Source organism: Gopherus flavomarginatus, chromosome 10 (genome assembly GCF_025201925.1).
Source record: "Gopherus flavomarginatus isolate rGopFla2 chromosome 10, rGopFla2.mat.asm, whole genome shotgun sequence".
NCBI lineage: Eukaryota > Metazoa > Chordata > Testudines > Testudinidae > Gopherus > Gopherus flavomarginatus.
Window position 1 is genome coordinate 82893974 of NC_066626.1, and position 14426 is coordinate 82908399.

Sequence of the window (14426 nt, forward strand, 5' to 3'; positions counted from 1 at the left end):
CTGAGTGTCGTTTTGTGGCAGCTGCCTGCCATTTGTGTCAAACTGGCCCATCTTTCAGCTGGGGCCATTAACATGCAGGGTTAACTTCCTAGGAAGCGGTGGGTATGTGTCTGTGTGCCCCTTACAACATTCAGATAAGCAGACACCATGCCGGCAAGCAAGGAGTTAAGTCTGGTATTAGATGTCTGTCTTTCTCTTGGTTTGTTTCTAATCTTGGTCTCCTAGGCACCAAACCTCTTTAACCCGGATGTAGTTCTAAACCAGCTCCGGTACTCTGGGATGCTGGAGACAGTGAAAATTCGAAGAGCAGGCTTCCCCATACGGCGTCTCTTCCCAGATTTCCTCAGCAGGTAATGGGTAATGTGGAGCTGGGTGGTGGTATGTTCCTTTTCTCTATAATTTTAGTCACTGGCACTGTTCCCAATTTTTGGATGTCTTTTGTGTTGTCTGCATGTCAACCATATTATGGGGTTAGCTGCAAGTTGGAGGTGGAAGTTTCTGGACTGGAAGTTAGTCCAACTGCAGTTGGATAAAGAACGTGAAAAAGAGAAGTTCCCAGATAGGCAGATAAGAGAACCCTGTGGGAGGATGAATGCAAGAGGAAGGTTTTGAAGCATGTTAGAAATGGAAAGGATAGTATTGTACATACTTTTATGTCAAGAGATTGTGTTTGGTTCTCAGGTACAAGATGCTTATGAAGAATCTGAGTGTCCCAGACAACACCAAGACCGTGTGTGCACATTTGCTACAGACATATGACAGCACCAGGAAAGAGTGGCAGCTGGGTAAAAACAAGGTATTACCTCAGTGTAGAAAAGGGTCCAATGAGTGAGGAGAGGGAAGTAATTCCTGATGCAAGAGAGCTTAATTGAAAGGTGATATACAGGAGCACTCCAGTAAACAGCAGGTGGAAGTAAACTAATGGCCATTCAAGACTGTGAATGGCTTGCCAACTACAAAACCAGTTTCTCCTCCCTTGGTTTTTACACCTTACCTGCTAGAACAGGGCCTCATCCTCCCTGATTGAACTAACCTCATTATCTCTAGCTTGCTTGCATATATATACCTGCCCCTGGAAATTTCCACTACATACATCTGACGAAGTGGGTGTTCACCCACGAAGGCTCATGCTCCAAAATGTCTGTTAGTCTATAAGGTGCCACAGGATTCTTTGCTGCTAATGGCACTGCGTAGTCGTACTACTGAAGGTCACTGACTGGGCTATGCTGCTGACCTGTAATGTCTCAAATGCTTCCCAAATTACATATTTGAAGATAGATTAGATGAGACCCAACAGCCCTTTTCATTCTCCCATTGGACAGCACAGGATTGTTCCCTACTTACATTTACTATTGCTTTGTCAAGTCTAGTTTTAAAGGACCCAAGCAGAACTAGCTTTGGATTTTTTTGGTGGACCTGCAAAACAATACGTTGCTCCCTTCTCATGTCCAGTCTAACTAATTCCTGCCCACTGTGATCATGTCAGTATGTACAGAGACAACTCAAGGATTTTGGTAGTGTCTAGGTGCACCTAAGGGTCTTCTCATTTTTCTTGCTCAGGAGGTTAGATAGTAGGCGGTAGGTCATTAGATTAGTTGCTTTGAGCAGTGGTTGGAGTATAACAACCATGGTTGGAAGGATTCAATTTTTATCAGTAAACGTTGGTAATCGTCAATTTCACTGTAAACACGCAAACTGATGAAAAAATGTTTCCATAGATGGTGATCAAAATGTACAGAGAACTAAGAAGTAAGAAAAATGCTGCTGAAAGCTTATTAGAGTTTGATTTATGAAGGTATAGAAGGGAACAGCTTATTCAAGGACAAGCGGGGGAAGAGGGAGGAGGTGTTGCCTTATATATCACAGATGTATACACTTGCACTGAACTTGAGATAGAAGCGGGAGGCAGACCTGTTGAAAGCCTCTGGGTAAAGATAAAAGGGTGATCTACTATAGACCACCTAACCAGGAAACAGAGGTGGATGAATGTTTTTGTTTTTTTGTTTTAAACAAAATCATCCAAAGCACACGATTTGGTGGTGATGGGGGACTTCAGCTTCCCAGACATGTCTTGGGAAAATAACACAGCAGGGCACAGATTATCCAAGAAGTTCTTGGAATGCATTGGAGACAACTTTTTATTACAGAAAGTGGAGAAAGTGACTAGGGGAGAGGCTGTTCTATATTTGATTGTGACAAATAGGGAGGACCTGGTTGAGAATTTGAAGGTGGAAGGCAGCTTGGGTGAAATTGATCATGAAATGGGAGAGTTCATTCTAAGGAATGATAGGCAGGAAAACAGCAGATTAAAGAAAATGGACTTCAAGAAGGCGACTTCAGCAAACTCAGACAACTGATAGGTAAGATGCCGTGGGAAGCAAATCTAAGGAAAAAAGAGTTGGCTGTTATTATGGGCTCAAGAACAAAATATTTTTTTTAAATGGTGGAGACTAAACCATGTTTGCATTATGAGAAGAAAGCACCAGAGGAGAATGAGAAGTTAAGGAGCTGTGTAAGGGAGGGGATGAGCATGAACATGTGGGAGATGGGAAGTAGGATGGGTGGCAAGTGGAGGGGTTGGAGAAAGAGACAGTAGAAGAAACTCTTGCATCTGTGACCAGTGAGAAGAAAAAGAGAATTGCAGGAGGGGAAGGCAGGAGGGAAGGCAAGCTGAATCGGGTGTGAAGGACAGGTTGTTATATTCTGTCTGTTTCTCTTGAAAGAAATCAGCAAGCTAGGAGGAGGCTGGAAGGTTTGAGGAGTGAGTCAAAGGAGGTGAAAAGGTGGCTGAGGTTGCATGTGTGATATTCAGTTAAATTGAAGAAGCAGAGTTGTTTAGCTAGGAAGATGGCAGAACTGAAAGAGGAGAGAACGAATGTGTAGTGGAGGAAGTCGGCCTGGTCATTGAATTTTCACCAGAGATGCATTTTGGCGCCAGAGCAGGAGTAGAGGAAGTGGATAATCAGGGTGATCCAGGGCTGGGGGTTGGCAGGGTGGACCTTGTGATGAGGGGAGGGGCAAAAAAGTCAGTAGTGGAGGAAAGTGAAGCATGGAGAGACTCAACAACTATCTCAATGGAAGAAAGGGCCAGGTGAAGAGGACTGAGACTGGACAAGAAGTCCTCAGCACTGATGGACTGAAGTTGTGGAAAGGTGAAGTGACAGAGTCTGAGGTTGGGGGCTGAGGGGCAATGTTAAAAGAGATTAGTGATGGCTGGAGAGAGGGAATTTAGCAACAGAGATCAGAGAGAGAGCAGTGCTTGGTAAAGACCAAGTCAAGTAAATGACCCTTGTGATGAGCGGGAGAGTTGAAGCAGGGCTGCAGATCGAACGAATAGGTCAGAGTAAGGAAACACGCAGCTAAGGGGTCAAATGCATTGTTAGCATAGACGCTTGAAGTGACAGAGGAAGAGTGGGGAGGAGTGTGAGTTTGTTCCACCCTCCCTGAGCAAAATAATAAGCATGCAGTTTTACCAGTATGACTGCATCTATGCTAGGGTCTTTTATCAGAACATGGCTGTGTCCACCAGCAATCACACCTCTTCACACCACTGATTGACATTGCTAGGCCAGTTGAAGTTTGTAGTGTTGACATCGCTGGACAGATGTTTGGAATCCTAGGCTGGACAAGGCAGTTTTCATGTTAGCAAGTCGAGGTAAACACTAAGTGGGAGCCTAAGGGTTTACATGACCTGCTAACAAATGTTATACCTACAAACTGCTGTGTCTTCACCAGGAGGTTGCTTCAAGTTGGCTAACACACGTTAAAAATGTACCTTTTTGCCTAGTGAAGACTTGATTTATTTTCTGTCTTTTGAGTGAAAGTGAAGTGAACAGGATGGGGATCAGTTGCCCTGGAGAGAGAACAGTGGTCCCATGTGTACCCTCTGTACCAGTTACACTAACTATAAAGGTAGCAGTGTTACCTCATGCTGAGAGTCCCCAGTTAGAACTAAACCATGACTCTTTTTTGGAGGGGAGTGAGGATTTGAGGGGAGGGCATGGCATGGAGGGATGTAACCTGGGAAGGAGTTTGGGGGGCAGAAGGGAGGGGGTAGCATGGAGAAGGGGGAATACTTCCTGCAAAATGAATTGGAGGATAATCTTATCTCTAGTGATTGTTTGGAAGAGGAAGGAAAAGACTCTGAATTAATATAGTGGATTGTGTAGGTCAGGAAAGGAAGTGAGGAAGGGAGAGCAGGATGGGCTTTGTGTTTCTCATTAGCACTAGTGCAGCTGTCCTGCTGGCAATAGCCAAGCTTTTGTTTGTAAGAGGAGACTCAGGCTCTGTCCTGATGTATGCTAGAGGTTAGGGCCTGGCAGAGTGAAACGGGCAGAATGTTAGCAACAGTTTGTTCTTCTTCAGCTGCTTGTTCATGTCCATCCATGTAGGTGTGTAGGCGCCCACATGTACGGTGACCAAAGATTTTTCCCATAGCAGTATCCATAGGGCCGGCTCTGGTGTCCCCTGGAACCCCCTGCTCGTGTGCCAGTATATGGGGTGCCACTGGCCCTGCACCATCTCAGTCAGTGGCGGCTCCAGGCACCAGCGCTCCAAGCGCGTGCCTAGGGCGGCAAGCCATGGGCGGGTGGCCTGCCAGTCTCTGTGAGGGCGGCAGTCAGGCTGCCTTTGGCGGCTTGCCTGAGGGAGGTCCTATGGGCCTGCGGATTCCGTGGTAATTCGGCAGCGGGTATGCCGAAGCCGCGGGACGGGCAGACCTCCTGCCAGGCAAGCCGCTGAATCCCCAGGACCAGGGACCTCCTGCAGGTGCGCCGCCGAAGGCAGCCTGCCTGCTGTGCTTGGGATGGCAAAAAAGCTAGAACCGCTACTGCTCTCAGTTCCTTCTTACCACCAGTGACGGTGGCTGGAATACTGCTTGCTCTTGCAAGTTCCCTTAGCTTCTCAGACCCTGAGTTTTGTTTACTATAAATAGTTCCTTAGTGTTAAGTGCTAAGTGTTTGAGCGTTAGTTAGTCCCAAGGACGGGGCATGCCCCACTCCCTGGGGTTTAAGCCGTGTGCCACCTGCTCAAAACTGATGCCAGTTAGTGAGCCACACACGTTCTCTCTGGGTGAGGCACATGTAAAGGGAAGGTGCCAAATCTGTTAAAATTTTAGACCCCATACCTGAAAGGATAGGGACATACACCTGAAGGCATTTCTAATGGAAACTGCCCTGTGCCTGGCGTCGGAATCATCCAACTCAGCACCCAGCACGTCCATGTCAGTGTGGAGTGCATCATCATCACCAGACCAGTCCTGGCACCAATCCACCTCGCCAGCCAGAAAGCAGCACAAGAAGATGCGTCCAGTTAGGAGCTGCTCTCCAACGCTGAGTGAAGCAGTTGATCCAAGACCTGCGCAGGGCTGCTCACCACCTCCAACGCCATCCTCCAGTGCGGGTTTGCCGCTCAGCGTATCCAGCCTTGATAGAAACTCACCACTGACTCCAGGAAGCGATCGGGACCCTATGCACTTCTTAGTGCCATCGATGCCTGAGGCCTTCCAGGCTGCGAAGGACCTAATGGCGTTTACTGGGTCCCTGCAGCCAGAGACTTTTCTAAGGCCCTTGCGGACCCATCAGAGTGGCCCACTTCATGGGAAAGCTTGTGCTGAGGGCACTCCCGCTGTCGCCAGCGCAGTTCCACTTGCCATTCACCCCTTGGTTTAAGTCGGCCACATTTGCGGAGCCGTTCACCTGCAAGTCAAAGATTGCTGGCACGATGCTTGTCAGTGTCCCGGCACTGGTCAACTGATGTCCCAGCACCACTCATCATTGAGGCACCGGTCACCATCCTGGCACTCCAGTACTGTTCGAGTTCCAGACATCACCAGTCGTGATCTCATTCACAGCATCATGGGCGATTGCTTTCTCCAGACATGCGGACTTAGTCGTCGGCTCCGGCACACTCTCGAGACCGTCAGCAACCATTTCCTACTGCGCCTTCATGGTCGGATAGAGAGGAGTATTTGGGATCAGGGAGCGACAGGGGCTCCTACCATGACCAGCATTGGTGCCCTGACTAAGGACCAGATTTCTCTGCGGGCCTGTGGCCACGTTCCTAGTGACCCCAGCAGTGGCACATCTGGAATCCGTGGGGGCTTCCCCTGGTAACCAGGGCCCAATCGTACCAGGCACTCTCATTGGGGTCTGAGGCCCAAACCAGAGCAGGGGCCTAGCAGGCACCAGTAACAGAACTGCATCAAGAAGAGGGCACTGAGATCCCAGCTGTCTCAGAGCAAATGGCTCCTGAGCCTGAGGAGGAGACATCTGTGGAGCCTGTTGCCACATCCTCTTCCTCGTCCCTGGACAATGCGGTGGCGGGAACTGCCAGTGTACCCCTTGATGATTTCCGAGCCCATCAGGAGCTGCTCAAGCAAGTAGCCTCCAATTTGGGACTCAAAATTGAGGCGTTTAAGTAGTAGTCAGACGACCTCCTTGACATTCTAGGTGCCTCTTCTCCTTCAAAGGAGGCCCTACCTGTCCACAGTGGGGTCCTGAAAACTGTCAAGGCGATGTGGCAGACCCCTTCTTCTCTGACCCCCTACGTCTAAGTGAACAGAGAAGAAATACTTTGTACCTGCTCAGGGCTACGAATACAAATATACACACCCTACTCCCTGGTCATTGGACATGTCAGCAGCCAATGAATGAGAAAGGCAAGGCCAGATTAGTGCTATCCCCTAAGAACAAGGATGCAAAAAACTTGGACGTCTTTGGCAGAAAAATATATTCTACCACTAGCCTACAGCTTTGCATTGGAAACCAACAGGTGCTACTAGGGCAGTGTGACTTCAGCACCTGGACCTCAATGACCAGGTTTGCAGACTCTCCGTCTCAGGAGGCCAAGCGGGAATTTACAACTGTAGTTGAGGAGGGTAAGACGGTAGCTAGGGCGTCTCCAAGTGGCATGGGATGCTGCAGACTCAGCAGTGCTGGCGATGGCGTCCGGTATCTGCATGAGATGTAGCTCCTGGCTCCAGTCCTTGGGATTGTCACGGGAGGTCCAGGCTTCCATACAGGACCTTCCCTTTGAGGGCGAGGCCCTTTTCTCACAACAGACTGAGATCAGACTGCACAGGCTTAAAGATTCTGTGGCCACATTAGGGTCTTTCTATTCCCCAGGTGGCCAGGAGAGAAGCCCACTCACCGCCACTGCAGCCTAGATACTTGGGGTCATCGAGCCAGGGAGCTTTTAGAAGTAACAATAGAGGCTTCCAGCATCACGAGTTGGGCTCGTCCTCCTTGGCCCAACAGTAGGCAACCACCTGCTGCTCCAGTAGGCAGAGGCAGGCGTTTTGAGGATGCCCCCAAGGGCAACACAGCAGATTCATCTCTGGATCCAACCCCTGCTTTATTTTTGGAAGCTAGCCAGCTTCCTACCATCATTGGCGCCATATCACATCGGAATGTTGGGTGCTCAACACCATCGAGTCCAGTTACACCCTTCAGTTTTCCTGTATCCCACCCTCCTTTCTCGTCCCTCTTCAGGGACCCTTCTCATGAGCAGCTCCCTATCTAGGAGGTAGAATCTCCATTATGACTGGGGGGGTCGTGGAGGAGTTTCCTCTGCATATGAGACAGAAGGGTTTCTATTCCCGGTACTTCCTAATACCGAAAGCCAAGGGGGACCTAACACCCATTCTTGATCTGTCTCTCCTCAACAAGTATCTCAAGAAGTTGAAATTTCGCATGGTCTCCCTAGCCTCCATCATCCCCTCTTTGGATCCAGAAGACTGGTATGCTTCCCTCGACTTGAAAGATGCCTTCTTCCACATTTCCATTTTCCATGGCCTGGCCTTAGGCACTTCCTTGGTTTCATAGTAAGCGAGTGCCACTTCCAGTTTATGGTACTTCCCATCAGTCTTGCAGCACTGCCAAAGGCCTTCACAAAATGTAAAGAAGTCGAGGGGTGCAAATTTACCCCATCTTGATGACTGAGTCATCAAAGGCAGCTCCTGGGAACAGGCCCACCTGTAATAACCTTAGTCCCAGATTTGGACCTTAGCGTCCAAAATATGGGGGTTAGCATGAAAACCTCCAAGCTTAGTTACCAGCTTGGACCTGGTACCTGCTGCCACCACCCAAAAAATTAGAGTGTTTTGGGGCACTCTGGTCCCCCTGAAAAACCTTCCCTGGGGACCCCAAGACCCAAATCCCTTGAGTCTCACAACAAAGGGAAATAATCCTTTTTCCCTTCCCCCCTCCAGGTGCTCCTGGAGAGATACACAGACACAAGCTCTGTGAATCCAAACAGAGTGAATCTCCCTCTCTGTTCCCAATCCTGGAAACAAAAAGTACTTTCCTCTTCACCCAGAGGGAATGCAAAATCAGGCTAGCCACTTCAACACACACAGATCTCCCCTGATTTCTTCCTCCCACCAATTCCCTGGTGAGTACAGACTCAATTTCCCTGCAGTAAAGAAAAACTCCAACAGGTCTTAAAAGAAAGCTTTATATAAAAAAGAAAGAAAAATAAGTACAAATGTTCTCTCTGTATTTAGATGATACAACACAGGGTCAATTGCTTAAAAGAATATTGAATAAACAGCCTTATTTAAAAAGAATACAAATCAAAGCACTCCAGCACTTATATTCATGCAAATACCAAAGAAAAGAAAACCATAGAACTTACTATCTGATCTCTTTGTCCTTACACTTAGAAACAGAAGACTAGAAAGTAGAGCTACTTCTCCAAAGCTCAGAGAAGGCAGGCAGACAGACAAAGACAAAGACACTCAATTCCCTCCACCCAAAGTTGAAAAAATCCGGTTTCCTGATTGGTCCTCTGGTCAGGTGCTTCAGGTGAAAGAGACATTAACCCTTAGCTATCTGTTTATGACACGCCCCCCAAATTGCAGACAGTGGGGAAGCTCACTGGCGGCGATTTCCTTCTAGAACTTGAAAATAAACAGATTAATACAACACATACACCTTTACATATACTCCTAAGTATATAACTAACAGACTTCTACATTTTAAGAACACTTTTTAACTACTGAATTGTGGGAAACTCTCACGGGAGAGTGCATCAGCAACTTTATTAGAAGCTCCTGTGATGTGTTGAATTTGAAAATCAAAATCTTGGAGAGCTAAACTCCAACGAAGAAGTTTCTTGTTGTTCCCCTTGGCAGTATGAAGCCACTTTAGTGCAGCATGGTTAGTTTGTAGTTGGAACCGCCGTCCCCAAACATATGGGCGTAGCTTTTCCAGGGCGTACACAATGGCATAGCATTCCTTTTCACTGACTGACCAGTGACTTTCCCTCTCAGACAGTTTCTTGCTGAGAAACACGACAGGATGGAAGTTGTGATCTGTTGCTTCCTGCATGAGCACTGCTCCTATACCACGCTCAGATGCATCCGTGGTTACTAGGAATGGCTTGTCAAAGTCCGGGGCCCTGAGCACAGGGTCAGACATGAGCGTTGCCTTAAGTTGGGTAAAGGCCTTTTGACACTCATCAGTCCACTTAACTGCATTTGGCTGGGTATTTTTGGTGAGGTTGGTCAGTGGGGCAGCGATTTGGCTGTAGTGTGGTACAAATCGCCTGTAGTATCCGGCCAAGCCTAAGAAGGATTGGACCTGCTTCTTTGACTTTGGGACAGGCCACTTTTGGATAGCATCCACCTTGGCCTGTAGGGGGTTTATGGTTCCTCGACACACCTGGTGCCCCAGGTAAGTCACTCTGTTTTGGCCTATTTGACACTTTTTGGCCTTAACAGTTAGTCCTGCCTGCCTGATGCGCTCAAAGACCTTTTCCAGGTGTAGTAGGTGTTCGGGCCAGGAGTCTGAAAAAATGGCCACATCATCGAGGTAGGCAACTGCAAATTCTCCCAGTCCAGCTAGTAGACCATCTACCAGCCTCTGGAAGGTGGCGGGTGCATTTTGAAGGCCGAAAGGAAGGACATTGAATTCATACACCCCCGCATGGGTGACGAATGCTGACCTCTCCTTGGCAGGTTCATGTAGCGGTACTTGCCAGTACCCCTTGGTTAAGTCTATTGTAGAGATGAACTGGGCACGTCCCAACTTCTCCAATAGCTCATCGGTACGTGGCATTGGATAGTTGTCCGGACGAGTTACAGCATTTAGCTTACGGTAGTCCACGCAAAAGCGTATTTCCCCATCTGGTTTGGGTACCAGAACCACTGGAGATGCCCATGCACTGGTAGATGGGCGGATTATACCCATTTGTAGCATGTTCTGGATTTCCCGTTCTATAGCAGCTTGGGCATGAGGAGACACTCGGTAGGGTGAGGTTCTGATTGGGTGAGCATTACCTGTATCAATGGAGTGGTATGCCCGGTCAGTCCGTCCTGGGGTGGCTGAGAACAATGGGGCGAAGCTGGTGCACAGCTCCTTGATTTGCTGCCGCTGCAGACGTTGCAGGGTGGTGGAGAGGTTCACCTCTTCCACGCTACCGTCTTTTTTTCCGTCGTAGTAGACACCGTCAGGCCACTCAGCATCCTCTCCCTGGACTGTAAACTGACAAACCTGTAAGTCTCTGGAATAGAAAGGCTTGAGAGAATTAACATGGTACACTTTAGGCTTTAGTGAGGAATTGGGAAATGCTATGAGGTAGTTTACAGCTCCCAGGCGCTCTTGGACCGTGAATGGCCCTTCCCATGATGCTTTCATCTTATGGGCCTGTTGCGCCTTCAAGACCATAACCTGGTCTCCTACCTTGAAGGAACGTTCTCTGGCATGTCTGTCATACCAGGCCTTTTGCTCTTCTTGAGCATCCTTTAGGTTTTTTCTAGCAAGGGCTAAAGAGTGTTGGAGGGTGCTTTGTAGGTTGCTTACAAAGTCCAGAATGTTAGTTCCTGGAGAAGGCGTAAACCCCTCCCATTGCTGCTTTACCAACTGTAATGGCCCCTTAACCTCGTGACCATACACAAGTTCAAATGGTGAAAACCCTAAACTGGGATGTGGTACAGCCCTGTAGGCAAACAGCAACTGCTGCAACACTAGGTCCCAATTATTGGAGAATTCGGTGATGAATTTTCGTATCATGGCCCCCAAAGTTCCATTGAACCTTTCCACCAGGCCATTGGTTTGATGGTGGTACGGGGTGGCAACCAAGTGATTCACCCCATGAGTTTCCCACAGTTTTTCCATGGTCCCTGCCAGGAAATTAGACCCTGAATCTGTAAGGATGTCAGAGGGCCAACCTACCCTGGCAAAGATGTCTGTTAGGGCCAGGCACACAGTGTTAGCCCTGGTGTTGCCTAGAGCGACTGCTTCTGGCCATCGGGTAGCAAAGTCCACTAAAGTCAGTACGTACTGCTTTCCTCTGGGTGTCTTTTTTGGGAAAGGGCCCAGAATATCCACAGCTACTCGCTGAAATGGGACCTCAATTATGGGGAGTGGCTGGAGAGGGGCCTTGACCTGGTCTTGAGGCTTTCCCACTCTTTGGCATACCTCACAAGACCGGACATACTTGGCAACGTCCTTGCCCATCCCCTCCCAGTGGAAGGACTTCCCCAACCGGTCCTTGGTTCTGTTCACCCCAGCATGGCCACTGGGATGATCATGGGCTAAGCTTAAGAGCTTCCCCCGGTACTTAGTTGGAACCACCAACTGTTTTTGCGGCTGCCATTCTTCCCGGTGTCCACCAGAAAGAATTTCCTTGTATAAAAGTCCTTGGTCTATAACAAACCGGGATCGATTAGAAGAGCTGAGAGGCGGTGGGGTGCTTCGTGCCGCCGCCCACGCTTTTTGAAGGCTGTCATCTGCTTCCTGCTCAGTCTGGAACTGTTCCCTTGAGGCTGGGGTCACCAGTTCTTCCTCAGACTGTGGACTTGGGCTTGGTCCCTCTGGAAGCGATGTAGGTGATGGGGTTGTTTCCGTTGCTGGTGCACCTGAGGGTATTTCAGGCTCTGGCTGAGCCTTTTGGGTATGGCTGTCTTTTGCTTCTGCCAGTTCTGGCTCGCTGGCGCCCTCTGGCGTTGAGTTTGAAGATGTGGTTGCACTTGCTGGTGCTGGTTGCTGTTCCAGTTCCGGGCCTGGGACTGGAGATGCTGTGGCTGTTTCAGTGGTAGGCATGGAATCCGGGTCCACTACCTCTGTCTGGGTCTCTGGTAACACAGACGGGGCCTCTGTGGACGGTTCAGGAACAGGAATGGGTCTGGAAGCTTGCCTGGTTGGGCTACGTGTAACCATTCCCACTCTCTTGGCCCGCCTCACCTGGTTGGCCAAGTCTTCCCCCAGTAGCATGGGGATAGGATAATTGTCATAGACTGCAAAAGTCCACATTCCTGACCAGCCTTTGTACTGGACAGGCAGTTGAGCTGTAGGCAAGTCTACAGCTTGTGACATGAAGGGGTAAATTGTAACTTTGGCCTTTGGGTTGATGAATTTGGGGTCAACGAAGGATTGGTGGATAGCTGACACTTGTGCCCCCGTGTCTCTCCACGCAGTAACCTTCTTTCCGCCCACTCTCAAATTTTCCCTTCGCTCCAAGGGTATTTGAGAGGCATCCGGGCCTGGGGATCTTTGGTGTGATGGTGGTGTAATGAATTGCACTCGCATGGTGTTCTTGGGACACTTGGCCTTGATATGTCCCAGTTCATTACACTTAAAGCATCTTCCATCTGATGGGTCACTGGGCCGAGGTGAGTTACTGGAGACTGGTGAGGTTGAAGGGTAGGGTATCTGTGGCTTTACTTGGGTGGTATGTGGGGTCTTTGGCTGTCCTCGGTGGTAGGGTTTATGGTCTGTGTGCCCCCTGGGGTAATCGTTCCCCTTGACAGTAGCTTTTTTGCTTTCTGCCAGTTCCATCCATTTGGCTCCAATCTCCCCCGCCTCAGCGATATTCTTGGGGTGTCCATCTTGTATGTACCGTGTGATGTCTTCAGGAACACCATCCAAGAACTGCTCCATTTGTATGAGGAGGTTCAGTTCTTCCAAGGTTTGAATGTTGTTTCCTGTTAGCCAGGCCTCATAGTTTTTTGCAATGTAGTAGGCGTGTTTGGGAAATGACTCCTCTGGTTTCCACTTTTGGTTTCTGAAACGCCGACGGGCATGATCTGGGGTTATCCCCATCCTGTATCTGGCCTTGGTTAGGAAAAGTTTATAGTCATTCATTTGGTGCTTAGGCATTTCAGCTGCCACCTCTGCTAAAGGTCCACTGAGCTGTGACCTCAATTCTACCATGTACTGGTCTTCGGGAATGCTGTACCCAAGACAGGCTCTTTCAAAATTTTCCAAGAAGGCCTCGGTGTCATCACCTGCCTTGTAGGTGGGAAATTTCCTGGGCTGTGGAGCAATATTTGGCGCCGGGTTGTTAGGGTTGGCTGGCACAGGCAGCCCAGCTTTTGCCAACTCCAGTTCATGTTTTCTCTGTTTTTCCTTCTCTTCATTCTCTTTTTGTTGTTTTTCCATTTCTCGGTGGTGGTTTTCCAGTTCTCGGCGGTGGGCCACCTCTTCTTCTTCTAGTTTTCTTTTGTGTGCTGCCTCTTGGGCTGCCTGTTCTCTTTGGAAGGCTGCCTGTTCTCTTTGGTAGGCTGCCTCTTTGATCTGTTCTTCTCTTTCTTTCATCTCCATCTCTTTTTGTTTTATTTCCAGTTGTCGCCTGTGTTGAGCTTCTTTGATTTGTTCTTCGGCGTCAATTTTTGCCTTAGAAGTCATGGTTCCTGTTTTCTTGTGTTGGGGTGCCCTCCGGTGTTTATCTTCTGAACTGCAGGTTCTGTTGCCTCCTGGAGTCTGCCTAGCAACAGTGCTTTTTTCCTTTTCTCTCTCTAGCTAATGTTCAATGAAGGGAAACCAGAAAAACCACTTTATTTGCATGCCTATAAGTGCTGGTACTTGCCCCCTAATGGGAGGGCTATTGCATGACAAAAGACCCTTAACAGGTTCTTAATGGCTTCTCGCTTAACATGCAAGCCACAAACTGCCAGAGAGAGCAGAAAAAAAATTTCTCTCTGGTTCCCTTTTAAAACCAAACTGTTTCTCTCTGCTAAAAAGCCCTTAGCAGAGAAAAGAAAAATATAATATTTCTACTGGCTTCTGGGTTCTGTCTATCTCCCACCACTGCCACCATGTAATAACCTTAGTCCCAGATTTGGACCTTAGCGTCCAAAATATGGGGGTTAGCATGAAAACCTCCAAGCTTAGTTACCAGCTTGGACCTGGTACCTGCTGCCACCACCCAAAAAATTAGAGTGTTTTGGGGCACTCTGGTCCCCCTGAAAAACCTTCCCTGGGGACCCCAAGACCCAAATCCCTTGAGTCTCACAACAAAGGGAAATAATCCTTTTTCCCTTCCCCCCTCCAGGTGCTCCTGGAGAGATACACAGACACAAGCTCTGTGAATCCAAACAGAGTGAATCTCCCTCTCTGTTCCCAATCCTGGAAACAAAAAGTACTTTCCTCTTCACCCAGAGGGAATGCAAAATCAGGCTAGCCACTTCAACACACACAGATCTC

The 14426-nt window shown here is 48.7% G+C and overlaps 1 protein-coding gene across 4 annotated transcripts in view; it reads left to right on the forward strand.

Moving 5' to 3' along the window:
• LOC127059028 (unconventional myosin-X-like) overlaps positions 1 to 14426 on the forward strand; it is a 202116-nt gene that overhangs the window by 84875 nt on the left and 102815 nt on the right. For all 4 annotated transcript variants that reach the window (XM_050969637.1, XM_050969640.1, XM_050969639.1 and 1 more), the window contains 2 exons: positions 226 to 350; positions 682 to 796. In XM_050969637.1, coding sequence (XP_050825594.1) covers positions 226 to 350; positions 682 to 796 — 240 coding nt within the window. The remainder of the gene's footprint in view (positions 1 to 225; positions 351 to 681; positions 797 to 14426) is intronic.